This window comes from Pholcus phalangioides, unplaced genomic scaffold (genome assembly GCF_987345545.1).
Source record: "Pholcus phalangioides strain wild (caught in Gottingen) unplaced genomic scaffold, Ppha-v1.0 ptg000003l_1, whole genome shotgun sequence".
Lineage (NCBI taxonomy): Eukaryota > Metazoa > Arthropoda > Arachnida > Araneae > Pholcidae > Pholcus > Pholcus phalangioides.
In genome coordinates this window covers 54,290,093-54,317,042 of record NW_028301596.1, presented here as the reverse complement: position 1 = coordinate 54,317,042, position 26,950 = coordinate 54,290,093, and the positions used below count along the sequence as shown (strand labels likewise).

Genomic DNA, 26,950 nt, shown 5'->3' with positions numbered 1-26,950 from the left:
GTGTCGAACCATTATATCGAGCTCTAAAAGGGGAATTTTCTCGAACAAAAATAAGAAAGTGGTTAGAAGGGGAAAAATCTTACACACTCCATCGTGAAAGAAGAAAAAAGTTCCCCAGGAACCGTATTATAGTTGGTGCAATGAATCAACAATTCCAGGCTGATTTAGTTGACATGAGAAACCTGGTAAAATACAACGACGGTTATCAGTATATCTTAACGTGTATTGATGTGTTGTCTAAATATGCTTGGGCCATCCCGCTCAAAGACAAAACGGGGCGGAGCGTGGTGAAAGCGTTTGATCAAATATTTGTCGAAAGGCAACCACATGTTCTGCAAACGGATAAAGGCACCGAATTCAAGAATAAGGTCTTCCAAAAGTTTCTGAAGGAAAAAGGGGTCAAGTTCTTTACGACAGAGGATGACGTCACAAAGGCTGCGATAGCAGAAAGGTTCAATAAAACGCTGAAATCGAGGATGTGGCGATACTTCACAGAAAATAACACGCATAGATACATAGACGTGTTACAAGATCTGGTTTTTGGGTATAATAATAAGTTTCACAGGAGTATAATGATGAGTCCTACCGAAGTTAATAAAGAAAACGAAAAGAGGGTGTGGGACAACCTCTATGGGAAGAAAAAGGTTAAAAAAGTAAAACAAAGGTTTTTTATCGGTGACCAGGTTCGTATTTCTCGTACGAAACACCCTTTTGAAAAGGGATACGAGTCTAATTTTACACATGAAGTTTTCGTGGTGGATGAATACATACCGAGGGAGATACCCGTCTACAGACTAAAAGATTTGATGGGTGAAAAAATTAAAGGGACATTTTACGAACATGAAATGACGAAGACCACACTAGAAGACACCTTTCCTATAGAAAAAATTCTAAGAAAAAGGAAGAGGCAAGGTAAAACAGAGCTACTCGTAAAGTGGATGCATTATCCAGAAAAGTTTATATCATGGATATAAATACAGCGACTCAATCCATCTTTACTCATTTCAACAAGATGGCTTCGTTCTACTTAACGCTCCCAAGCGATTCGAGCATGAATTTCTTTCCTGATAACACCCTTTCCAACTTCGTCACAAAACTCCCCAGCGCGTTAGAGTTTGATTCGGATATGGAAGTAGCTCTATCAGAGCTGATATTTCCCCATTCTTTCCACAACATAACGGAACGGTCTAACAGCTTTGAATTTAATTCTGGAGATGGAGTGATAAAAAAAGGTGTCATCCCTTGTGGTTTCTACGAGAGTACCACAGACCTGATTAAGGTGATGACGAGAAATTTTAGAAAGGAAGATATTGATTTGATTTTCAACAAAACCACGAAAAAAGTGAAGGTGGCTACGAGGAAAGGTGCTAAGTTAATTCTACATACAGGAATAGCAGAGAATCTAGGTTTTGAACCCGGTGAGATAAAAGGAATGATGATAGAGGGGCCTTTCACGGCTGATCCGAAACTAGACTTTCATCTGTTGTACGTTTATTGTGATATAGTCGAACCGCAGATTGTCGGCAACACCTTTGCCCCGTTATTAAGAATCGTAAAAACCGAAGGACACGATGGCGACATCGTCAACGCAGCCTTCGAGAGGGGTCACTACATCCCTCTAGCCCGAAGGAGTTTTGAAACAGTTCACATTCATATAAGGACGCACACAGGTCATCTCGTGTCATTTGAACGTGGGAAGGTGATAGTTAAACTCCACTTCCGACTGAAACATTTATGATGTCTTACCGCCCGTATCGCTGTTGTATAGACAGCGTAACTGATTATTACGTCAACCAAGCGGGTCAAGGTCTTGGATATTATCAGGGTATACCACTGCAACGGGGTTACGGTTTCGGTTCAATATTCAGCTCCCTTTTCCGATCGGCTATGCCTTTGTTCAAAAAAGGAGCGAAGGCTCTTGGCCGTCAGGTTCTCAGGTCAGGTGTAGATTTTGCCAATGACGTCGTACAAGGTAGAGATTTGAAAACAGCTGCGGTGGAAAGAGCAAAAGAGGCTGGTCGCTTGCTGAGTGATAAAGCTTCTACGAAAGTTAAAACAATGCTCGGAGGACATAAAAGGAAACGCTTAGCGAGAAAAAACGTCATTCGTAAGAAAGCTAGGAAGGCAACAGCACCCGATATTTTCGAATGAGAAGATGGCTCTCATCATGACAAACTCACCCGAGTGTCTCAAAAGCGAAGTAGATTTGTTCGCTTTACCCCCTACTCAAACCGCCATAGAAGGTGGAGAATGGATTGAATTTCTCCCACTTTCCAGTATTAAAGACGGTCCGATTGAGTTCAACATTACAGGTAGCACCGAAGATTACATAGACCTATCTTCCACACAACTACACGTCAAGTTGAGGGTCACAAAGAAGGACGGTAAACCACTTCTTGATACCGACCTAGTTTCTCCTGCGAATCTACCGCTACATTCCCTCTTCTCCCAAGTGGACGTCTCTCTCAATGGTAGGAATATCACGAATTCGTCTCACACCTACCCTTACAGAGCCTATATCGAAACTTTGCTGAACTATGGTCGAGATGCGAAGATGGGTCCCCTCACTATGGAAGGTTTTCACAAGGACACTGCAGGTTCCATGGCCGACCACGAAAATAACGAAGGTATGAAAGAGCGGTCAAAACACATTGCAAACAGCAGATCTTACGACCTATTGGGAAGAGTACACTGTTCACTTTTTTTTCAACAAAGACTGTTACTCAACTTGGTAGATGTTAAACTTAGATTAGTGCGTTCGAAACCATCGTTTTTTCTAATATCCTCGACAGCTGATTATAACGTGCACATAGATCATGCCAGCCTCTTTGTAAGGAAGGTGAGAGTTAACCCAGCTGTTGCCATCGGGCATGCTAAAGCATTGGAGAAGACCACTGCGAAATACCCTATCAATAGAGTACTTTGTAAGGTTTACTCTGTGGCACAGGGAAGCATGTCATTCGTCCAAGACAATGTGTATCTGGGTGCAATGCCTCAACGAGTTATCATCGGCCTAGTTGACAATGAATCTTTCAACGGTACATTTAGAAGCAACCCGTTCGATTTCAAGCATTACGATCTCAACTTCGTCTCCGTATATGTTGATGGTCGACCAGTCCCCCACAAACCCCTAGAGCCTAACTTTGAGACCGGAAACACCGTAAGAGCCTACAATAACCTGTTTCGAGTCGAGGAAGATCGTGGCATAGACATAACCAGAGAAGAATTTCATAGTGGTTACACTCTATTTTGTTTCTCCCTACTCCCCGACCAGAGCGACTGCGGACACTTACACTTGGTGAAACATAGTAATCTACGTGTGGAACTAAAGTTTGCGAAAGCACTACCTAAAACCATCTCGGTAATCATATATGGTGAGTTTCAGAACCTTATAGAGATAACAAAATCGAGAAGTGTATTGTGCGATTTCTCTGGCTGATGGATTCCGAACAGATTCGTCGAGCACTCCGCAGAGACCCGAAAACGAAAAAAGTTTTCAGGAACGTTTACGCTAGTGACGCGTTGCCTTCGAGAATACGAAATTATCCTACAGCTCTGATCGTTAACACAGATACCAGTGCAGAGTCTGGAACACATTGGTTGGCTATATATCTTCATGACAATTTGACCGCGGAGTTTTTTGACTCATTCGGAAGACATCCTTCAAACTTTCAGAAAGGTAATATCACGAAATTCCTGAGAAGATATCAACGACTCACCTACAATGACGTGGCGCTGCAGTCAGCTGATACCCAAGTTTGTGGCTATTATGTTATTTATTACGTGTACTGTAAATGTATGGGTGAAAGTATGAATTCTATTGTATCTCGCTTCAATGTGAACAACGATTTACGTGTGTTTAACTTTGTAAGAAAATACTTTTCTTTTTAATAAAATTGATTTGCACAACTCATGTCTCATCATTTTTCACGATGGAACCGTTAACGTTACACCATCCATTCACTGCCGTCTGTGCAGGTGCAAGCGGTAGCGGGAAAACATATTTTTTAAAGGGTCTGCTCGAACATCGTGAAAGGCTTATCAAACCTTTACCGAAACGCGTGATATGGTTTTACGGAGAATCTCAGCCACTGCACGAGGAAATTAGAGATGTTGAATTCCGAGACGATTGTAATTTCGAGGGAGTCTCCAATGCCTTACTGATTTTCGATGATTTTATGTCAGAGTTATCGGGAGAAGAGAAAATGGTTAAGCTATTTACTAAGTATAGCCACCATCGAAATTTATCGGTTATCTTTGTAACTCAGAATTTCTTTCATAAGAAACTGCGGGAAATAACGCTAAACGCGCATTATATTTTCCTGTTTAAAAACCGGAGGGATTTGAACCAAATCACCCATTTGGGGAGACAGTTGTATCCTACGAAATTAAATTTTTTCGAAGAAAGTTACGCAGATGCAACGAAATCTCCGTATTCATATTTATCGATCGATCTTAGGCAAGAAACGGATGAAAAAATGCGTTTACGCACCAACGTGTTACCCACGCAAACGCAGTATGTCTATCAACCGAGACGTTAAAAGACTGGGTACGTCAGCGACACTATTTATTCAACGATATGTCCGCGAGGAAGCAACAAGTGCTGAGATTGTTAAGCGGATGTCCTCAAAGACAACGTAAAGAATTATTGAAGCGGTTACCAAATTCTGACATCAAAACCGTTTGTGAATGTGCATTGAATTTACTGCATGGTAATATCCCAATATCCACCCTCCAAAAAGCTAAACTTCAAAAGTATAAAGGTTTGCTCCGTACGTTAGCAAAGAGGAAAACACCTCTTTATAAAAAGAGAAAGATCCTCATACAAAAAGGTGGTTTCCTTCAAGTTCTTTTACCCGCTGCAATCGGTTTGATTTCAAGTCTGATAGGACATGGAATTCGCTAAAAAAGTTATGGTACTTGTTCCAGAAGATAGAATGAACCGCCATGTTATTAAAGAGCCGCAGCTTACGGAACTAGATACTGAAATGGCGAAGATACTGAACAGTGAATTACCGAACGAGGTTAAAATAAAGTTTTATCAACAGATTTTGAACAAGAGGAATACTGCCTTAGGAAACAATTCGCCACTCGACCGTTTCGATGAAGAAGAAGAAGAACCTAAAATGCGCGATCTCAGTAAACCGCCGTTGAAGAAAAGTGCATCATCTGATATATTGTTAAATTTACCGAAATCTCACCGTGAAATATCGGGAAAAATTATAAGTCACCTTAAAGATTACCCAAATGTTATCAAATGGTCACCGAGCGGTCAGCTTGTGTATAAAGGGGTGGAGATAGATAATACAAATATTTCCGAACTGTTATCCAGTGTCGTGAGCATTCAAAAAAAGAAACCTGTTCCGGGTGAGAAAGAGTTTCTTCAAGGTTTATACGAGATAAGTTTACCGCATTATTACATAAGAAATAAAAAATATATGAAAAGATGGCTTGAGTTGTAAAAAACGTACTGGAAATAAAGATTTTCTTCTCTGAATTGTGTCTCCTGTTGTTAAAAAAAAAACACACACACACAATCGTTTAGAAACATGTACAATAAGCATTTATTTTTCTGTTGGTTACATCAACTTTCTTCTTCTCCGTGGGGATTAATCGCGTGGTGTCCATAAGCTAATGTTGAGACCCCATCATCTAATATATAGCGTTTGTCATCAAGGGGACAAAGACTTACTTTTCGTACCATGGTTGTGTGGAGTTGGTGCTTAGTGTTCGTGATTTTTACCATCGTATGTCTGTACCGCACTTGATCGAAAAGCGAAGACTTGTACAGCTCATGATGCAGTTGATTGCGGGAAACGGTTTTGCTGACTCCCTTGGCCGTTTTCTTGTTTTCCTTAGCCGTAACAATGCTGTACATTTTTGAACGAAGACCGACAAACGATAGAATGGGGTCACCGGGGCATTCGTCCTTCATCAACCCGAGCACTGCTTTGTTATGAGGGTTGTAAAGGGTGTGATTTGGAGGAAAATTTGAAGTGTCGAATTCGTCCATGTTGGATTTTATCACGCGGTGTAGATTTTGGGTTTCGATTGCATACGTTAGCGAATCTGTGTCGGTGAAGAGAAGTTGCGCTTTTTCTCCGAACCGTGATTTAACCCACCGATAGTGAAAATCATAAATTTTGATTTTACTCACGTCCAGAACTACGAAACCCACATACATAGGACGAACTAATTTCAGTTTTAACCTTTTCATTTTTATGGCAACCAATCCATTGCTAAAAATTCTGAAGGCTTCAAAGGCTGGGGATGCAATTAATTTTTTAGCTTTTTTCTCCTTATGCACAATTTTTACGTTAACATGCTTCCGCTGGTTTTCCATGGTTTTCCCGAATACTGCATTGTTCATCAGTTTGAAGAACGATTTTTCGAAATCGTTCGAAGCTGATTGACGGCGTTCGGTATTAAAGTCAATGTACGGTTTCAGCCACGGTTTTTGATTGAACTCTATAACCCTTTTTATATATTTTATTTTGAGACCGAGGGTGAGGTAGAGTTGGAGGTTGCGATAATGTACTACATAGTTTTCTTTGTCGTATAAATTGGGAACTAGCTTTGTGCATTCGGACGGTTTCCCCTCCGGGTTAATTTTCCCCCACACGCTCTTCATATGGTTTGAAAACAACTTTTCTGTTATCACCATGTTTTCAGGTGCTAGCGGATAATCGTTATGGTCATTGTGAAGTTCTTTGGGGTATTCTAGCCCGACTTCCAAGACATATCCTTTCGGAGAGTCCTCGGGAACGTTTGCGATGTCTATGTTAGATATTTCCTCTGTGCTCAACCATCGGAAACCTGAATATGGTAGGTATTGGGACATAGCGTAACCATAAAGGTTATTTGCATCCCAATACACTATTTCTTTGGTCGGTTGATTGGGTTCAAACTGTTCGCTGTATCGGCTGTTAGCCTCAGCGTAACGATGGGTGATCATAGAAACACCTCCTCTAATACCGGATTCAAAAAACAAATGCATGTCTATGTCTGTGAGAAGTTCCAAATTAATATCGGTCATCCTCAGACATGCCGAAAAAGCCAAACCAGGGCCTGTATACATATGCGCAGGGTCAATTTTGTAATAGCTCATGCTAAGGTTCCTGAAACGTTCGAACACGTCTGCTAGTAAAAGCACGTCTGATTTTACGTAAAGGTCATGATAATCACCGAGATGTTGAATGCCGAATTTTTCCCATACGAGTTGTGCATGAGTGTAATCATCCACACTTATATCGGTTCCAGTTAGACTGCTGAAGAAAGCTTCGCGGGGTGGTAATTCAGTCTCTGAAAATCGAGAGAACGAGTCGATGTACTCGTACGGGTACACCCCTTTCCTCACAAGTAGGTCAGCATCTTCGAAAATGCTGTCAGTGAATCGAAAATCTGAACGGGTAAGATTGCCAACCAACTTATCTAAAGAAGCCGGTAGGAATTGAAATGAGTCTAAGAAACGTAAATCCCCAATCGAGAAAGAAATGTATTTCTCCAAATTATTAGGGATGACTGAGATATCCTGATCTTTGAAGAGCCCTGCCGCCTGCATGACTAGATGACTGTCATACCCTCTCAAATTATGTATTATTACAGGTACATGGTTAGAATATTTCAGCTGTAAATTGCACGCGTTATGCAACGCTGCAACGAACTCACCCGATATGTGGTCATGGTGTCGAACTCTATCACCACCCAACGGTTTCTCACACGTCATACATACAACAGCATCCTGAAATTTTTTCTCGTCTTCTTGGGATATGTTAAGGGGCTTCACGGTGTTAAGAATGTTTTGAATGCTAGCGTTCTCCTTCACCAGCATGTGAAGGAATACCTGCACACAATCTTCTCCTCTATACACCACTGGGGGTTTATAAAGTGTGGTGTCAGGGCCTACTATAATATAACTGAAACCACTTGGTACATGTTTTTCTGTGTGGGTAGTGGATGAGTGTGTTGGGTTCGGAGTACAGCAAGAAATTTTCTCTAAGATACACTCAAAGTCAGCGTAAATCGTGAAAGGAACACGTAGCTGATACTGGTGCTGAGTGAATCTAAGCCATTTTTCATCTTCATTAGGCATACATATTCGTTGTAGACCGTGAGGTTTGCAATACTCTTTATGTTCGACCAACAAATTTTCTCTAGAAAACCTGTGTAGACAGTAAGGACAATAGAACCGAGCACCTTTATGCTTAGTTAGAGGGGATAACAACCTACTCATGTTTTTTATTAGACTGTAATGACTGGTATTTTCGTTACATATGTATAGCAAGTCAACGTGGTGAAGACGTTGGGTTGCCTCTGTCACCCTCATCGTGAAGATTTCATTATCCGCTAACCCATAGACATTGACAGAAATGTGTGGGTTCTGTTCTTCAAAGCGATTTATTTGGGTTATTTTGACTGGGAGCTCTATCCCACCCATGTTCAACTCATGCTCGAACTGTAGATATTTTGATACTCGTTGCGGATTCTCGTCTTGGGGGTGAAGGGCTGCTAATACACTCCAAATAAAACATTTATTATCCGTGTTTGAGATGTTTATAATCGCTTTTCTGTTCACGATTGATGGAGGTATGGGTAAGTAAGAAGCTGCTGCTAATGGGTTGTAGGCAGCTATATTCAGGTCTAATTTTAAAACCTTATCAAAGACCCACCCGCTGCCCATTCTTGTAAACTCGTCGAGCGAAGACAGAATTTTTTTGATAGCTGAATCTATCTTATCACCGAGTTCATCCTCAGAATGTATGAGTTCCACTCTCGAGCGGAAAAAAGGTTGTATAAATTCAATTTCATTGGATTCTGTTCTTCTTGAGAAGAGAACGTTCAGCACAATATAAAATTTAAGAGCCTTTTTCACACCTACTTCCCGGAGTATGATGTTTTGTATTTCGACTCGAACCTCGTTAAAGAAAAGAATGGGGTCATATGCGTTATCGGAAGTTGGTTCTATCACTATAACTGTGAAAGTGTTCAACGCATCTTCCTGTTGGTTTGGGGGAGCACCCGCCCCATGAAAGCATTGCCGCTCGTGATTTCGTCTGTTATCGCCTCGGGAAAAGCGTCTGCTGCATTTTCTACAAGTAAAAATTTTTTCTTTTGAGTGGATTCTTGTATGTCGACGTAAATCATGTAGCCTTTTAAACACCTTACCACAAGTCTTGCAAGAGTTCGGTTGCGCATCCTGAAAGCAGAAATGCAACAACGTCTGAGAAATAATAATAAAATTCTCGAATCCTTTCATGTGTTTAAGTTTTTTCCTCAGTAATCTATAAATTTGATTACTTACCGTCTGTTTCGATGTGCCTGGCAAGCAACCATCTTGTTCATGAGAGTTCGATTGCGCATCCTGAAAGTAGAAATGCAACAACGTCTGAGAAATAATAATACAAACAGATAAAATACCTGACGAAGTGGGTACAAAAAATCTATTCATTTTATCTAAAATAATACACTATTCATATAAATAAAAATAGTTGTCTTATGGAAAAACAAAATACGTAAACATCAGGTACCCATAAGATTAAATGGCAACATCAAACACTATAATGAAAGAAACGGTCATGGTTGACGATATGGGAGAAAGACATTAATTTTATCGTTATGTGATTTTTATCTCAATCGATTCTTATGTCAGACATATCATTGACTATCCATACTGAAGTTGCCTTGTGCAGACATGGTTAATTATTATCTGTTTAATATGCATAAAAATGTGGAATTTTGATTTATGGTTTTTAAGTTTTTTCTCTTCTGGGAAAAAAATATTTCTGACCTGTTCTCAATTAATGTAACTCTTAAGTTGTTCACATCTCTCATATAGCACATCGATTTGAGTCACTGAGTATATAAGCGACTTTGAAGTAATATTCACAGGAAAACTCTTAGGGAAACATTGGAGTTCATTCTCCAAGATCAGATCTTGGTTTACCAGAAAATACCGGTCCTTTTTTATAAAACTTTTACTTCGTTTCTTAACCCATTAACGCCGGTTGGTATGGAAATTTGCCATTCGAAATTTTAATTTTTTCCTTTGTCAATAAATGGCTGAAGTGGTATCCTCATTATTTTTGTTATTCTCCGTTAATGGGTAAATACGAATTTTGAAAATATGTCTAATAGATTTGATTAAACGAGTAGAAAAATCTAACGCTAACAAACGTCAATCCGGAAAAGTTTTGCGCTTCATAAAATACTAGCTATAATACCCGACGTTGCCCGGGTTTTCTTCAATGAAGCTTTTTGGATCACTTGATATCTCCCTCTTTCTTTGAGGGACATGCAAACCGTGTCTAAGTTAACCAATATGATGACTCAGAAACGTAGAAATGTATATATTTTTTTTTTCCTTTCTTAAAGAGAGCTAGGTATTTCGACCCTTCAAGTTATCCATCTGCCTATTTCAGCTTCCGCAAATGCTTGGTTAAAGCTGTGGAATTTCTTCGATGCACTTTATGGGTCCATAATTAATTTTAAAAACAACTTAAACTATATGAATTTATGCAGTTGAATATTAACGGAGACATTAATTTTCATGCTTGAGAAGATATAAATGAAAAGTTGAAAGCAATGTTATTGCATGAATATCCAACTCGAAAATAGTCCCGACTAATTACTTCGTATTTAATTTTTTTTGGGCTTCGTATCTCTAAACGGACTCAATATTTCAAAACTTGAGAATTCAATACAATTTTTTAAATGAATTATGTGGTGTAAAACCCCACTAAATTTCTGCATTTCTATAGTAAAATCAGCAATTTTAACACTGATTTCAATGAGGATCACCATTTTCCAGGTCCTCAAAGCGATGATGATTATAACGTCTATTCGAAAAGCCTCATTACTGGGAGTATTGAAAATGTAGCAAACCATTATAAAGGCATAAACTATTATACATACACTGACAGAAGTGACAAACCATTAATAAAGGCATATCTGAAACGTATTGTTAGGGAACCACGGTAACCAAAGCAAACGTTCTGAAAGTAATTGTTGAGACCCAAAACCCATTTGTTGCCAGACAGTTTTTCACCCATTTACCCAGGTCTGACAAAAGTAGCCTATTGTTTAAGTCGGGTCCCATTTGGTACATATGCAAAATTTGACGACGATCGATCTAAAATTGTAGATTTCCATAGAGAATATATACACACACAAAATCAATTTATATATAATGATATCCCCCCAAATACTTCAGATCTCATGTGACCAAAGTATGATTATTTTGAATCAAACTAGCCCCCTCCCCATTATAAAACCCTTTTTTCGGTGTTGATAAATATTTATTGTTCAATAAAATATAAGAGAATTTATACTCAGTTGGATACATAATATAGTAACCGTCAATGCTTTGCAATGTTCTAGAAACTTGGGAATTCATTGTCTATTAAAATATTTTGATTCAAATGCACAATGACAGAATTTCATAAATTCTACGAAAATTTTTTTTTCTTCCTATTATTTGAACTCTGATTTGTGAAAGTTAAAATGTTACTGGGTTGGATCTAATGTTTAGAGTTCAACCAGTCTTCCATATGGGTAACGTGTAATCCAGTATTAGAGAAAAATCCCTGTATTTGAACCGGAAAATTTAAACATTTCAAAATCAAGTCTTTCTTCAAACCCAAACATAACATATACTAATAAGTAATACTAATTAGAATTAATTGTAAAATAAATTTGAAGTAATAATATCAAAAGTACTTACAGTAACTTTCTGCTTTTTCGGAGAAGACGGTGTATCGAAGAAGTCTGGTTGCACTTCGCTAAAATGTTCTTCGATTTCGTAGAAGTCGCACAACGCGTTCAGTTCGTCAAGAGGTATGCCAAAGTCCAGAAAATCTTCGTTAAGATCCGACATCTTTCAAGTGAGGAGAGTTCATCAAGCGGATGGGGTTTTTATTCACCTAAGGGGGGGGGGAAGAAGAAAGTTGATGGGGCTATTTCCCTCATAGCATCCAACAGGGTAGGGGATCTTTACGTGAATAGAGGTCCTTCACGCGTAAAATAAAGTTTTCAAAATCTAACTTGTTTAAAAAGTTCGGATGAACATTCAAATCCCTAGCAATACTCTTCATGTTAATTTTAGCGAACGCCCGGTTGAAATATCGCACGAGTCGTATGTCAAAAGATTGGCTTAAACAATCATGAGAACTCTGACCCGGAGCATCAAGATCGCATCCATCACACTGGAAGATGTCGTTGATACATTCCTCGAGCATGTCACTGAGTTTTTCAGCATATACAATTTCAGGATCCGCGGTCTCTGAAAATGATCCGTTTTTCTTCATGCAATCCTGCATGAAGTCGATGCACTTCACACGTCTTAAATACGACGAGCACTTCGCTGCCGGATCAGCTAACTTCATGAAACAATCGCGGTAGATTGTTATATAGTTCTTAGCCGTATTGAATGTACCGTCTTCTTTTTTGTAAATCGGTTGAAGCAACACCTTTTCTCCGTCTGACTTCACCAACAGATCTTCGCATACCACAAAAAAGAATACTTTTCGGGGTTCATTCGACATCATCTCCCGTAAGGTCTCAAATACGTAGGGCGTCATCGATATCCCTTTCTTTGTAGGGATAAGGGATCCATCTCCACCAGATTCAAACATTCGTAAGTGAACTTTTAAAGTATTTTTGAAGATGACTACCGATAGGTGTACGCCATCACATACGGGAAACATGCTCACTTCGCTGGGTGCTATTTTCGGACGTTTCATCGAGTTGGTCTCATCTTCCTTCTGAACACGTTTTACGGCGTTCATAGTATCCTTGCTGGATGTTGTTTCCATGGCAGATAACTGAAAATATAATGAAAAATATTTTATCGTCTATCTATAATTATTTAAAACGAAAATAAAATAGAATATAAGAAATATTAAATTTTTACTTACACGAGAGTTCGTGAAGACGTGGAACTACTTCAGGAGCAGCAGATGAAGCAACTGAAAATGAGGGTAGCACCTGTATAAATAGGTAGTTGGCGTTATCCGCTTGCGGAAGAAAATGCAGTGATTTAATATGAGAATGCTAGTGCGTTAGCAGGTGTTCGGACCGAAAGTAAAAGTGGCTTTTTGTCAGCGGTGAAAGTTTTCTTGGAAAAAAAGTATATGCTATATTCCCACAGGTTAACAGGTGTTCTATATCCAAAGGAAAGGCCAGCAAAAGTAGGTCGAGCAAGGTGCATCTTCTGAGAACGCCCCCCTTGAAAAAAAGTATATCCCATATTCCCACAGGTTAACAGGTGTTCAATATCGAAAGTAAAAGTAGGTCGAGCAAGGTGCACCTTCTTGAGAACGTCCCCCGGGTGAACAGGTGCATAACGATCTTCTCCGAAAGTGAAAGTAGGGGACAGGTGCGATTTTTTTGAGAACATCATATTGGGTATTCTTTTATAACGGATCAATTATAATTTTCGTATGAAAAAAAGTCCTGTAGAATATATTCCCGAAGTTCAAGGACCCTATGAATAATCCCCCCCAAGAAGCACCTGACGCGCATGCGTACATCGAACGCCTTTTGCGCCTTTTTCCGGTCCTAGCCTTGACTGTACTAAGTCCTTTGTTCCAGTAACCCCCTTTTCCCACTACTGACAAAGATTGGCTATAGGTCATGATCCAAGCTTGATTCGCATCGGCTTCCTAGATGGATCATGCAACTGTACTAACAGCCATTTCTTGAATTATGGGTCACCACCCAAACTTGATTCGCGGGGTCCTCCTAGATGAATCAAAGAAATCCACTCAGACACAGGCATTCTTGAGCTGTGCGTCACGGTCCAAACTTGCTTGGCAGGGATTTCCGAAATGGGTCCTAAGAATCTACTTACAGACACGGATTTTTGAGCAATGGGTCGCGATCGATTACCGGAGCCTTCCGAGATAGGGTCATACAAATCCACTGATATCTAAGGATACTCAACCAAAACGTGAGCTTCTGAAATGGGTCGTAAAAATCAACTTGCAGACAGGGATTCTTGATCTACGGGTCACGACCCAAACTCAATTCACACCGGCATACTAGATAAGTCGTACAAATCCACTTAGTCTTGTTATAAATGCAGTTATTGCGTCACTGATTTCATTAATTTCGAAAAACAGTCCCACGGGTCACGACTGAAGTAGGTTAAGAACCACTGATTTATTACATCAGTTAAAGTAAGAGTGTGCTGAAACATTTGGAGAGTGCGGGCCACTTCAATTGCTTTGGAAACGTTTCGCGGGCCACTTGAATAGTCTAGAGGTGTGACGCAAGAGCAGCTTAAGTGATCTATAATTGTGTCGCAGGCAAACCAAATGATTTAGAAGCGTGCCACGGGCCAGTCAAGGAATCCTGAAATATATTGCGGGCACAGATCAGGTGACCTGCGAGACACTTAAGCGATCTGAAAGTGTGAGGAAAGTAAAACGGGAGCACATTATTCTTGATGAATTTATGGGAAATTTCTGACGGTAACTCTCCCCATTTCAAGCAGAAGTTACTGTCGGGCCTTTTGCGTCGAAATAAATTGATGTCTATGATGCGGGGAATCCGCCATAAAATGGTTCTGATGGCGTAAATGACGGGCAATAAAAATACGAATAGTTTTATATAAAGATATATTTTGTGTCACTTTTTTTGGAATGAACGTAGATATTTTTGTGATTTTTTTTTTAACCGCCAAATACTTTGTATGAACCAGAATATTCTATGAATTCTATCTTAAAGGTTGGAATTTCAAGTGAGAGTTTTATATTGGTGGAGATAGGCTCGAAAGGTTACAAAGGTTACACGGTGGGCAGGATGATGAAGGCTGGTGATGCCAATTCATATACAACATACACATTAATCAGTCGGCTCCTCCGTTGATGCTTGAGGGGGGGGGTGGAGAGGCACCCAGTATCTTTGCCCATGAGTGGGCGGCCAGTCAAGCCCATCATTAGAAATCACCGATAAAAACCAAATAAGAAACGCTTTTAACATTACAGGTGTGTGTGTGTGTGTGGCTACTTTTAATAGTTTTCTGGTCTAGTCCACCTGTTTTTATACTTACTGTTGTCGTAGCTTGCAGCAAGTTTCCAAAATCTTTATGCGTATTCTTTGAGCTTCCGAAATCTCTGTACGCGCTCTCCGTTGGGAGCTTCAGAATTTGCAATGCCCATCCCAAAATCTTCAGGCGCATTCTATGAAGATCTCAAAATCGAATCATTACTTGAGCATCAAAAACCTACGAGCTTTTCTTCAAAAAATCTGTATGCATATTCGACGAGTTTAAAAACTCTACGTATGCTCCCGAAATTTGCACTATCACTTAAATGTCAAGGCGAACCCTTTGAAAATGTTGATTTTCCCCCTTATATATCCATTAGGCCGGTATTACACTATAAAAGTTTGATAAAAGTCTTTTTATAAAACTTAAAACATTCAACCAATAAGGTTATTGGTCACATTCTAGAAATTACAACCGATGACCTTATTGGCTGCATTTTTCAAATTTTATAAAAAACACTTTTATAGTGTAATCCCGGCCTTACACGAATTCGACGCATCAAACTTCACTGGCAGTCCCGGAAAACGTGTTAGAATCCATATCCCATCATACTCTTCGAATAATGCGATTACTTTTACAATACCTGCGAACGACAGGCAAATGCTCGACTTGCGTATCTAAATTGGTATTTCTACTGAAAGGGGGAAAATAATTCATAGGATGCCAAATATATAAAGAGCAAGTTCTCGCCGGACGCATTCGATTCGAAAATGGAGAGAAACAAACATGCATGAAGCCGTCTTGAAATAATCGTCATCTCCGAAAGCAAAAGTGTTGTTGTTTTCGACCGAAGGGTGTTTTATGATTTGTTTACTTTGATAAAGAGTGAAATGATTCATGCAGATAAAAAAGCTACGAGACATAATATCATGTGGAAACTTCGCACAGATCCAAAACACAAACACTTCCAAAAGAAACATCCTGTGCACAGTTTCTTTATTTGCCATCGATATTTAGCCAAGAAAAACATTGGACTGGATCTTTTATAGAACTCGATGTGTGCACCATGTGACTTGCGTTGTCGTAAAATTAAATTGGATACGAATTCGAAAGACGGCGTGGTTTAATTTAGTGCAGTGGAACGTATGAAGAGCTACTACTTGTGTTCAAAGTTGAGAGAAGTTAAACACATTGTGTGGAATTTCTGGAAAGTTTTTCCGACGCCTTTATTGGACAAACCTAAAGAACTGGGGGAAATATATGTTCAAACGATAATGAAATAGCAACGTCTGACGTAACTTGATCTTTAGAGAACCTAATCATTTCCCCTACGTCAGAGGAATTGGGATAAATATGGTTGTGTCATAGACTGGGCTTTCATCATATTATATGGCCTCTCGCACTGTTCCAGCACCTCCTAGAGATAGAAGGCCTCCGCAGTCTGCTTGTGACGTCAGTAAGTAGTCGATTTCCCCCTCAGAATATTCAGGGGAAAAAAAATTCCCTGCTCGTGACAGTATCAATTGTGTGAGGAAAAGAAATGATCGTGCTCAGAATTGGCGATTTCTATGCCCCACGCCCAGTCACTATGCGGCTTTTGTGAGGCAATCAGGAAGATTCGATGCCAAAATAAGAAGAAACGAAATACGATGCTGCGTGGCAAACTTGCTAGGTAGTCTGAATGACGTTTATGGCAAACACTGCAGAGGCCTTCTATCTCTAGGAGGTGATGTTTCTATGCCCCACATCTAGTCACTATGCGGTATTTGTGAGCCAATCAGGAAGATTCTACGCCAAAATAAGAAACGAAATAGGATGTTTTGTTTCAAAATGTGGTAAACTTACTAGGTAATCTGAATGACATTTATGACAAACAATGCAGAGGCCTTCTATCTCTAGGAGGTGGTGACTGTTCCCTGTGTGATTCCCACTCATTCACTCACTCCTATGCTCACTGCCTCATTAATTTGATGAATCTATTGCTCACTCGCCTATTTGCTCATTCAATCATTTATCCACCACCACTTCACCAAGCATTAACTCTGGCCATATCGCAATTTATTACCATTAACGGGTTGGAGATGAAGGTGCCATCTATCGGTGGTCGCATCAAGCTCATTAGGGAAAATATCTATATTTTTGCCTGGGTTTGAACCTGCGACAGAAACCACCACGGTGGTAGAAGGGCACCTTACCACCACGCTACTCGGGCGCCACCAGTATCATTAGGGCACTAGCTGTAAAGTCGATGAAATTTTCCTTTCGGTTAATTGTTGCTGGTGAATTTTTCGAACGCGCACGGTCCATTACAACATGCATCAATCAATTTCAAACTCCTCAAAGCAATGTTTACGAGGTGCATGTACGGTTGAGTTGTAGTTATAGGTAGCTTCTGTCAAACGCATGGAGTGGTTTGAGGCCATATAAAATGATACTAATCCATGACAACTCCAACACCATATTTATTCTCTTTTCCTGATGTAGGAGAAATGAGATCACGTTCCCTGCATATCAAAGTACGTCCGCAGTTCCTTGCTCACTTATATGGTCACTTCCTCTTCGACTTGCTCATTCATTAACCCCCTTTCTTCGCTAATTTATATAATCTCTTTTTCACTCACCCGATCATTCATTCGCTTGCTTACTCACCCACTCACTTTCTCATATGCTCACTTCGTCACTGATTTGCTCATTCACTCACTTCCATGCTCACTTGCTCATTCGTAAAATTTATTGGTGGGGGGGGGGGGGGCTCGAACAGTCTGTCTCCAATGTTCAGTGCTCTGACAGCAAGCGAACCATTGGTATGCTGTCTTATAGCTGTGTATCCTTACCATATTACATTTTCCTCCACAGGGAGCAGGCAAACCTTCAACGCGATACTTACATAACATGAAGTATGGCAGCACCAGTATAATATGTAACAAGCATAACTTTGACGGATGGGGGAGGGGGCATGGGGGGCATAGCCCTCCCAGCGTCAAAGGTGAAGTTGACTGATCTAATGTATATATGCATATATGAATTACATCATCATCATCGTGCCCCCCAGACTTCCGTCCATCACCGCCTATGGGGGGGGGGTAAATAGGCTCTAGTGCCTAAATAATTTTAATACAGTGCCCGAAGGGAAGGCCGTGTGGCTGGGTTTAGAAAAATTCCAGTCGGTGAGACTTGGCCGTACGGGTCACCTCTCATCAGTTACGCATTCCCCCAACATGATAAGAGACAGAAAATAAAGCTAAATTGTTCTAACAATATGAATACAGTGAAACCTCTCTTTTGTGGTCACCGGTGGGACAAAAAAAACAACAATCGTCCGTAAAAGGTGGGGGGAGTTGACCGTTAATCAGGAGTTGGAAATGCATACGTTTATTGTACAAGGGGAAAATATAATCTGCCGGTAGAAGAAGTTTGACTATATCTCAGGGGGTGTCCGTTAACAGGGGTTTTACCGTACTTTTGGGCCACGCATAGGGCGTCAGAAAAAGAAAATTGAATCTGGTCAACTGAAAGTAACTGATCAAGAACTGAAGGAAAGGGATATTTTTATTTATTTTTTAACACATTTTTGCCTTTAGCATAGTAAGGCTAAAAGCAGCTCCACGCGTACATGGATCAGAACGAATACTACGGGCTGATTGGCCGATTACGACATCAAGTACGGGAATGTTTTCCATCAAGGGAGGGGGAAGAGAACTTCTTCTAGCCGCCTATACATGGTCCTGCAGCCTGATAACAATACCTTACAGGTAAAACCCGAAGTTTCGATAACTACAGGCGAATCTTTATCCCCCCGCTATGATATTAGTCCGTTCCGTTCTTTGGAAAAAAAAAGTGATAAAAGTACCGAATGGGTTATAATTATCCATGATTCTAATAAGCGGCGTCGACTGTGTATTGAAAATTTCATTAAATTTCAACCGGGATTTCTTTTTTTTTCAAGTTCGAAAAGAGTGTTTATTCTCTAGTGCAAAGCTTCAGAAGAACTAGATAATAATTAATTGTTTCTGGATAAGTCTTGAAATATAATCCCGAACGTGAAAAACGTTATTACCTCGGAGGGAAAAACAATAAAATTGGGTCTCTTCTGGACACTTTTTTTGAAAAATACTTCATTAGCATAAGTAGAAATTGGGGAAAAAAGGGGGGATTATTAAATTCTATTCGTCAAGTCTCAGTTCAAGATTAGGAATTTATACTTTGCGCTACATTCATAAAAAAGATAATCCTTTGGAATAGTGTATGCTCCGTTTTTAAAAAAAAACCCTCGGAATTTTTTTTTTCTTCAAGTTTCGGAAGGAGATTATTTCCCGGATTTAAGGAATTTGAGAAAATCAAATCGAAAAATATCGAATGAAATGTATTCCTAAAAAGTGAGCAAATTTGAGAAATAGGCTACATCAATTGAGTCGTAATTCTCAGAAAATACACGGTATTTCTTCCTCACTGAGAGATTGATGCGCGCGCGCTAACCGTTCGGTGTACTACGTACTTGTGTGCACCGCACACTTGGTCGTCTTGGTGCCATCTCTATTCCAGAAGTGGAAGTAGTATGTCTACGAGGGGAAAGAATTTTATGAGGACTTTAATGAATTCAAAATATACTCTGTTTCAATCTCCAGAACATCCTTTCCTACAGGGAACATGATAGATGGTCCTGCCAAAGTTATCAGCAGCTGCAGTTGATGTTTTGCAAGATGATCCGGTCAGAATTATGGACAGTTGCTGGTGTTCCTTAGCAAGGTGATCCTGCCAGAATCGTGGATATCTTCTGCTGATGCTTATCAAGATGAGCCCGCGAAAACTATGGACACTTGCAATCTGCTGCTGATGTTTGACATTGCGATCTTGCTGCTTATGTTTGGCTATGAGATTATACCAGAATTTTGGGCAGTACAGCTACTGTGTTACACGGAGATTCTGCCAGAATTACGGACAGCTGCTACTGATGTTTGGAAAGGTAATCCTTCCAGAATTCTTTGGGCGAGAATAGCAGTACAAGTAAAAAGAAGACATTTTTTAGGAGAACTAACTCAACATTACATGTTGTTAATGAATAAAATTAGAAAATTGCACTAGGAAATTGAGCGTGTTGTTGTAGGCTCAGACTTGTGCTCTTCTGATCGGTCATAGATATCGGGCTGCCGATGTGAAAAATGTACTTATCCTAATTTGGCCAAAAATTGGTTTGTACTCTTATTGCCGCCCATCAAAGAATTATGAGCAGCTGCTGCCGATGTTTGCAAATACAATCCTTCCAAAATTATGAACAGCTGCTGCTGATTCTGATTTTTCACATGACAAAAATTATGTGAGCAACTGTTGCTGATATTTAACGTAAAAAATTATAGTTAACTGCTGTCGATGTTTGGTATGACGAATTATGAGCTAATAGTTGGCAAGATCATATACAACTGCGCTGACGTTGTCAAAGTGATCCTGCCGTAGTTATGGACAGCTGGTAATATCACCAAAAAAGGGGATATACACTGCTCAAAACAATTAGGGGAGCAAGCAAAAAAGTGCAGAAAACCGTGCGAGACAGCCACGTATTGGCATACAATGGATAGTACACGCGTATCAATGCGCAATACAGAAAAAAGACGTAAAAAAATTTGGAATTAAGCTTTAATTCTTTGAAAATATGGAAAAAACATGAAAAGATGATTTAGGGCAACAATTTGGTTACATGTAAACGATAAAAAAAAAGTACTTGTACTGTTTAGACATGATGCATGAGTTTTAATAGGGCGTGTGGTCTCCTCGAACAGCTAAGACTGCTGCACACCTGTTTGCCATGGATGCGATGAGGTTATCGATCAGACTTTGGGGAATACTGTTCCACTCCTCAAGAAGTGCAATCTGCAAGTCTCGGACAGTAACAGGCGGCCACATGCTCGATTGGATTCAGGTCAGGAGAGCACGCTGGCCATTCCATACGCTGTATTGTTTCAGCTTCAAGCGTGTTCTCCACCAGACGAGCTCTATGCGGTCGGGCATTATCATCCTGGAAAACAAAGGAATCTCCAATGGCTCCAGCGTGAGGGATGACATGAGGTCGCAGTATCTCGTCTGCATACCTTCGGGCCGTCAAAGTGCCATTCCGAATGATATGCAGGTCCGTACGTCCGCCTATGCTGATTCCACCCCATACCATCCAACCAGATCGTCTGTATTGTGACCTTTCACGAACGAATGCGGGGTTATTTCGAGTGCCCCTGTCCCTCCATACCAGAACACGTCGGGTGTCACACTCCAGACTGAATCGGGACTCGTCTGTAAACAGCACTTGGCTCCAATCCTGTTGCTCCCAATCTCGATGTTCAGCAGCCCATCTTCTTCGGGCCGCACGGTGGCGTGGGGTCAACGGAATGCAGACCATTGGCCTACGTGCATAGAGCCCTCCCTCATGAAGCCGATTACGTACTGTTTGGCTGGACACCCTTCGTCCTGTTGCCAAGAGCAACCGTCTTTGCTGCTGCGTAGCATTCTCTGTTCTGTTTCGACGGGCTGTTAACCGTACATACCGGTCATCAGTTGCTGTAGTGGCGCGTGGCCGACCTTGCCCTGGTCGACGTCTAACATTTCCTGTTTCTTGGAATCGATTCCACAGCCTTGCAACAACACTTCTGGCGACTCCAACAGCGTCCGCGACACTACGTTGTGTTTGCCCGGATTCCAGTCTGCCTATAACACGCCATGCCATGGATTCCGGTAAATCACGTTGTTGAGACATCCTCAAGTCACCTTGTCTCAAAAAAAAATACTGCGCAATCGAATTTCACAGTTACGGCAGTAAAACAGACATTTCTGCAACATCCCGATTTCTGTCCTTATCTCCTTTGTCTGGTTTTTGACGTCATGAACTTTGATTTGCATATGAAGTTTTCTTCTTCCGTTTCCTGCTAGGCTTTAAATTATGGATGATTCACTTTATGTTACTTATCGGTATACATCTTTGCGTAATTTTGTTAAAACCATGTGCTCCCCTAATTGTTTTGAGCAGTGTATATCAAAGAAAAACAAATCTTCCGCGCTTTTGATGATTGAATCAATTCCTTGTTACTTCGCAGCTGTGACCATGGTTAGTGATGGAACAACTAGTTAGGGATCTCTGATAAAGAAGCACTTTTTGGAAGGAGTTTAGAAATACATTATATATTTCGTAGAATGTAAATTGTTTCCCATCATGAATAAACATTCGACGTGATCAAGATTAAGAATTCCAATGTACAAAATGTAATTTTGTTCTCTTTCTACTGATCGGGGAAACGTGACACACACACACTCCCTGATATTTTTCACACTGATTTTATTTTCCTCAATCCGGGATTTTTTTCGCCCCTGCTTACTCATAGCACGCACCAGAAAAATTGGACGTCATACACATCCGGATGGTTCTCACACCCGAGAAATGCACGTGTTCTTTCCTGTTACATGAAAGCAATTGCGGTGATGTATCCGTTTCCGTATTTTCTTCATTCACCTCCTCGGGAGAAACACCCATTTGTGCTTTTTTCAATTCAATTTACAAAGAAAACAATTCAAACGGCTTAACTTTTCACTTTCATTCCGGAGAGTGATATATATATATACATATATTTTTCTTTCATTTTCCCGGAAAACGAACATTTTTACTCCAGTTTCCCCCGAATTCAACGAATGTCGTTTTCTTTTACTTCGGGAAACGAAACTACACCAAAATACGAATCCAATTCGTATCACGTTAGTTTTTTTCCCCCTCTTACGAAGATAAATAACTATCCGGGAAAATAAATTGGGAAACAGATTGGAAAAAGTACCAAATAGGGCGTTTCATTGTATTGTCCTAAGATGAACATTACGTACTAAAAAAAATATACATATATATTCTATATATAATACTTCAACTGAATTTACGTACTTCGGGGTTTCGGATTTGTCTTGGTGTTTACCGATCGTAAATCATTAGCGTTTTCTTTAAAATTTTACCGGTTTTTCCTCTTTTTTTCTGAATAACGGCTGTCTTTTAAGGGTTACCAGAAGTCCGTATTTTGAAGGTGTTGTTCGTGTCTGTACAGTGTTACTATAAATTGACCGAAATTTGAAATTTTTAAAAACATTCAGGCAGGCCTATTTCTTTTTCGAAGGCGGAAAGAATCTTATATATAAACGTGAAAGTATGTGTATGTCTGTTCTTACAAATCTACAGTTTTAGACCGATCGTCGCCAGATTTTGCATTACCAAACAGGACCGGGATTGAACCGTAGGCTACTTTAAAAGTTCGTCAGAGCTAGGCAAATGCCCGAAATGGGCGAAAAACTGTCGCGCAACAATGATTTTGGGGCCTCAACAATCACTTTCGGAACGTTTACTTTGGTTACCGTGGTTCCCAACAATGCGTTTCAGATGTGTATATATGCCTTTACAATGGTTTGTCACATCTTTAATGCTGTCATTATAACAGTTTATTTCTTTATAATGGTTTGCCACTTTTCCAATCCTCCCAGTAATTGAAGAAAACCCGGGAAGCGCCAGGTATGTTTGCTTGCCTATATACAGGGTCCTGTAATTGTTAATGCGGCCTTTATCAACCACCCATCGTAGAGGTATAGTTTCAATAAAAAAAATACTTAAAATCCGTTTCAATATTATTCGCTGCACAGGCTGGACATATGACGTCACTAACAGAGAACAACAACTAGGACGACAAAACTGGGAATAAAAATGTTCAACGCCAGCTGATGAACTCAATGCTTGCCTCAAATCATCAACACTCTGGCACGAAACTAAAAAAATTATCATTATCCACCAACATGCGAGTTCAACTGCAAAATGTCTCAGCGCTGCTATCATTTTCACGTCAGTTGATCAAACTTGGCAATGGAAGAATTCCCGGAGACCCAAGCAGTGGACTGATAACGTTCTCAAATGGATTTTGCCAGTTGTTAAACTCAGCTCAAGAACTTGCAGACAAAGTCTTCCCAAACATTCAACATAATGACCAAAACCATGAGTGGCTTTCTGAGAGTGATTCTGGCACCGAAAAATGACAGTGTGAACAAGATCAACGAAAAAACCCTAAAAATTATTCCAGGAGACTCCACATCTTACAAATCGGTTGACACTGTCACAGACACAGCGCAGACATTTAGTTCTGTATCCTGCAGAATTTCTGAACTCCTTTGGATATTCCGGGTGTGCCACCACACAATTTGACCCTCAAAGTCGGAGCACCTATAATGCTTTTAAGAAATTTGGAGACACCGAGACTCTGCAATGGCACCAGACTCTGCGCCATTGAAGAAATTGCACAATTACATCACTGAAGCAACGATTCTAACTGGATGTGCCAAAGGAGAAGACGTCTTCATTCCACGTGTCCCAATTATCACTGAAGAAACGCCATTCACTTTAAAGCGATTACAATTCCCAATTCGTTTAGATTTTGCCATGGCAATCAACAAAGCGCAAGGCCAGTCGTTAGCAGTTGGAGGTATCAACCTACTTGGGCCCTGTTTATCACACGGCCAGTTTTTCGTTAATTAATAAGCTATACGTATATAATTTTTTTACAGGGCGGGCAACGTACGCCGGGTATCAGCTAGTGTAGAATAAAGAGTGGTTGTGACGTTGATGAAACGTACGCTGGTCAGTCATACGTCCCGTGTTTGGACACATTGTCAACCTTTTGCTGTGTAGCATGGAATGGAGTTTGAATTTCAGTAATGATGTTAGACTGATTGCTGGCTTTTGATGACAAGGGAGGGGGGTTTGAAGGTTGCTTACGTCATCAACCACCCCTTTTTGAAGATATGAAATATTTTAAGCTGCTGACGAAATTTTGCTGACAGGGGGGGGGGGGGGGGGTCAGTGTTTTGCTGACTTTTGCTGACAAGGGGGGAGGGGGTCAAAAATGGCTGAAAATCAGCTTACGTAATACTTGAATGGCCCCACATGAATATGTGAGATGAATGTATACCGTCAAGCAACCACGCGAATCATAAATAACAGTTCACTCGTAATGGTGAATCGTCTTTTTATTATGGTTTATAGGTATTATGGTCTTCAATGAGTCTGTAGCGGGTCTACTGCTCACTGTGGCATACTTATTTCGTATAGGAGTGGAAATCAAACATACATGACTACATCCCCTATGTAGAAACATCTGTTAAGGTTGGTATCCCGAAATAAATATATATCGAGTACGAGATGCCATAAAATATTATTCAAAAATTTTTGTTCTCATATTTCTTTAAGAATTAGGCTCAAATAACACGAAATTGTAGAAATTATCAAGCTTTTTTGCGTAAGAAACTTTTCTTTTTCCTGTCAATTTGAAATTTCGGCTCGTATTGCTCATCATTTCGGTGCAGCTTGATATATTGCTCCCATCCATCTAAAAAATATCTTCGCCGCTTCCCCGTGAGTTTTATCAGAAACTTCTTAAGAACTACTTCTTGAGGGAAATATTCGATAGAATACCATTAGATTGCGTCTCTAGTGAGAGTATTTTTCCTGTTTTTTTCGTCTTCCAGAGATTAAAGACTACTTTTTTCCCAGATTCCTCCAAAAAAAGGAAAAGTTTTCGTCTTCTTCAAATGGTATAACATAGACATTTTTACTGCATTAAACGAAATAATTATTTTAAAAGAAATTGTATTCGTTTATATATGCTAAAAAAAAAGCTTTTAGTATTATACAGGGTGGGCAAAAAGTCCGTAGAAGCTTTAACACTGCGGGAAAATAACCGAAATAAAAAACGGTTTGCAGGGTTAGCATCGCTAGGGTCGCGGGAATGTTTTGTAGGACAGGAAAGGAAACAACAGACGATAGGTGGCGCTGGTACGAGCTTTGAAATCCCGGTGTATCGATCCCGTCCATCCAATCTGTCGGAACTGAAAGATGCGATCCGCCGAGAGGTGGTCATGTATACCATCCGGACCTGCCTGCACTCTGCCGTTGCTGGATTTGTGATTTGCCTGCAATGTGTTATCCCCTGTGGTGGTGGAACACATACTGCTGTAATAAACGATTTGGAGGCATTCTGTTCGTTATTTGCGTATCTTTTCTTTGACTTGTGTACGTCAGCATCATCTGTCGGGTTTTTTTTGTCTTAAAAAAAAAATTCTCGTGACCTCGCGACGCTAAGGGGTCATTCAAGTATTACGTTAGCATCGAGTGGGGGAGGGGGTTTGAAGGTTGCTTACGTCATCAACCATCCCGTTTTGAAGATATGAAATATTCTAAACTGTTGACAAAATTTTGCTGACGGGGGGGGGGGGGGGAGCATCAGTGTTTTGCTGACAAGGGGGAGAGGGTCAAAAATGGCTGAAAATCTGCTTACGTAATACTCGAATGGCCCCTAAACCCGCAAACCGTTTTTCATTTCGGTTATTTTTCCGGTTTTTATAAATTTTTAAAATTTCAACGGACTTTTTGCCCACCCGGTATTTTCTGTAATTTCATTTCCGTTTCCATATGTCAAAGCAAACGCGTGATCGATATTTCTTTACAAATCGCGTCAAGTCATTCATCAATTTCTATCGCCCCCCCTGGAACTTTCCATCGCTCCCAAAGGGTGCGTTAACGCCCACGTTGGTGATCACTGGTTCAGATGCATATTCGACATCCATATTTTTTATGGGCATCTTTTTTTTTCTTCAGCCACCTTGTTGGACAATTTTCCTATATTGTGGCCCTTCGTATCCGTACTTTGTTCGGAAAACGCTGCTCCATACGTTCCCATTGCTTTTAGTTTATCGATGTGAACATGAGGGAGAATTAAAATGTGCAACCAAAATATTTATACAGGATTGGGCCAGTGCAGCTCCGTCTTCGTAATCGAAAATTCCCAAACAAAAAAAAAAAAAATCGCCAACTCTTCACACATTTTTACTTTAAAGCTTGCATTATCTCAATTGAAAAAACAACTCCAACCATTCACCATATCAAATCAACGGATGCAGTAAAAAGATCTT

The 26,950-nt window shown here is 40.2% G+C and overlaps 3 protein-coding genes across 4 annotated transcripts in view; 2 read left to right on the top strand and 1 right to left on the bottom strand.

The window, feature by feature from the left end:
* The window catches only part of LOC149088831 (diuretic hormone receptor-like), a 179,475-nt gene that overhangs the window by 32,102 nt on the left and 120,423 nt on the right, over nt 1-26,950 (top strand). The gene's annotated exons all lie outside the window — the stretch shown is intronic.
* Nucleotides 2,156-3,439, top strand: LOC149088833 (uncharacterized protein F54H12.2-like). The gene has a single exon (XM_089252395.1). It carries the CDS (start codon nt 2,156-2,158, stop codon nt 3,437-3,439), a length of 1,284 nt encoding a protein of 427 aa, XP_089108521.1.
* On the bottom strand, nt 5,537-13,360 carry LOC149088832 (uncharacterized). Of its 2 annotated transcripts, XM_089250335.1 has the most exons (4): nt 12,912-13,360; nt 11,720-12,818; nt 9,302-9,361; nt 5,537-9,196 (listed from the first exon to the last, which is right to left on the bottom strand). In XM_089250335.1, exons 2-4 carry the CDS (start codon nt 11,870-11,872, stop codon nt 5,585-5,587), a joined length of 3,825 nt encoding a protein of 1,274 aa, XP_089106461.1. In that variant the 5' UTR covers nt 11,873-12,818; nt 12,912-13,360; the 3' UTR covers nt 5,537-5,584. The 2 variants fall into 2 exon arrangements, with proteins under 2 accessions (XP_089106461.1, XP_089106465.1); XM_089250339.1 differs by having other exon boundaries at nt 11,720-13,360.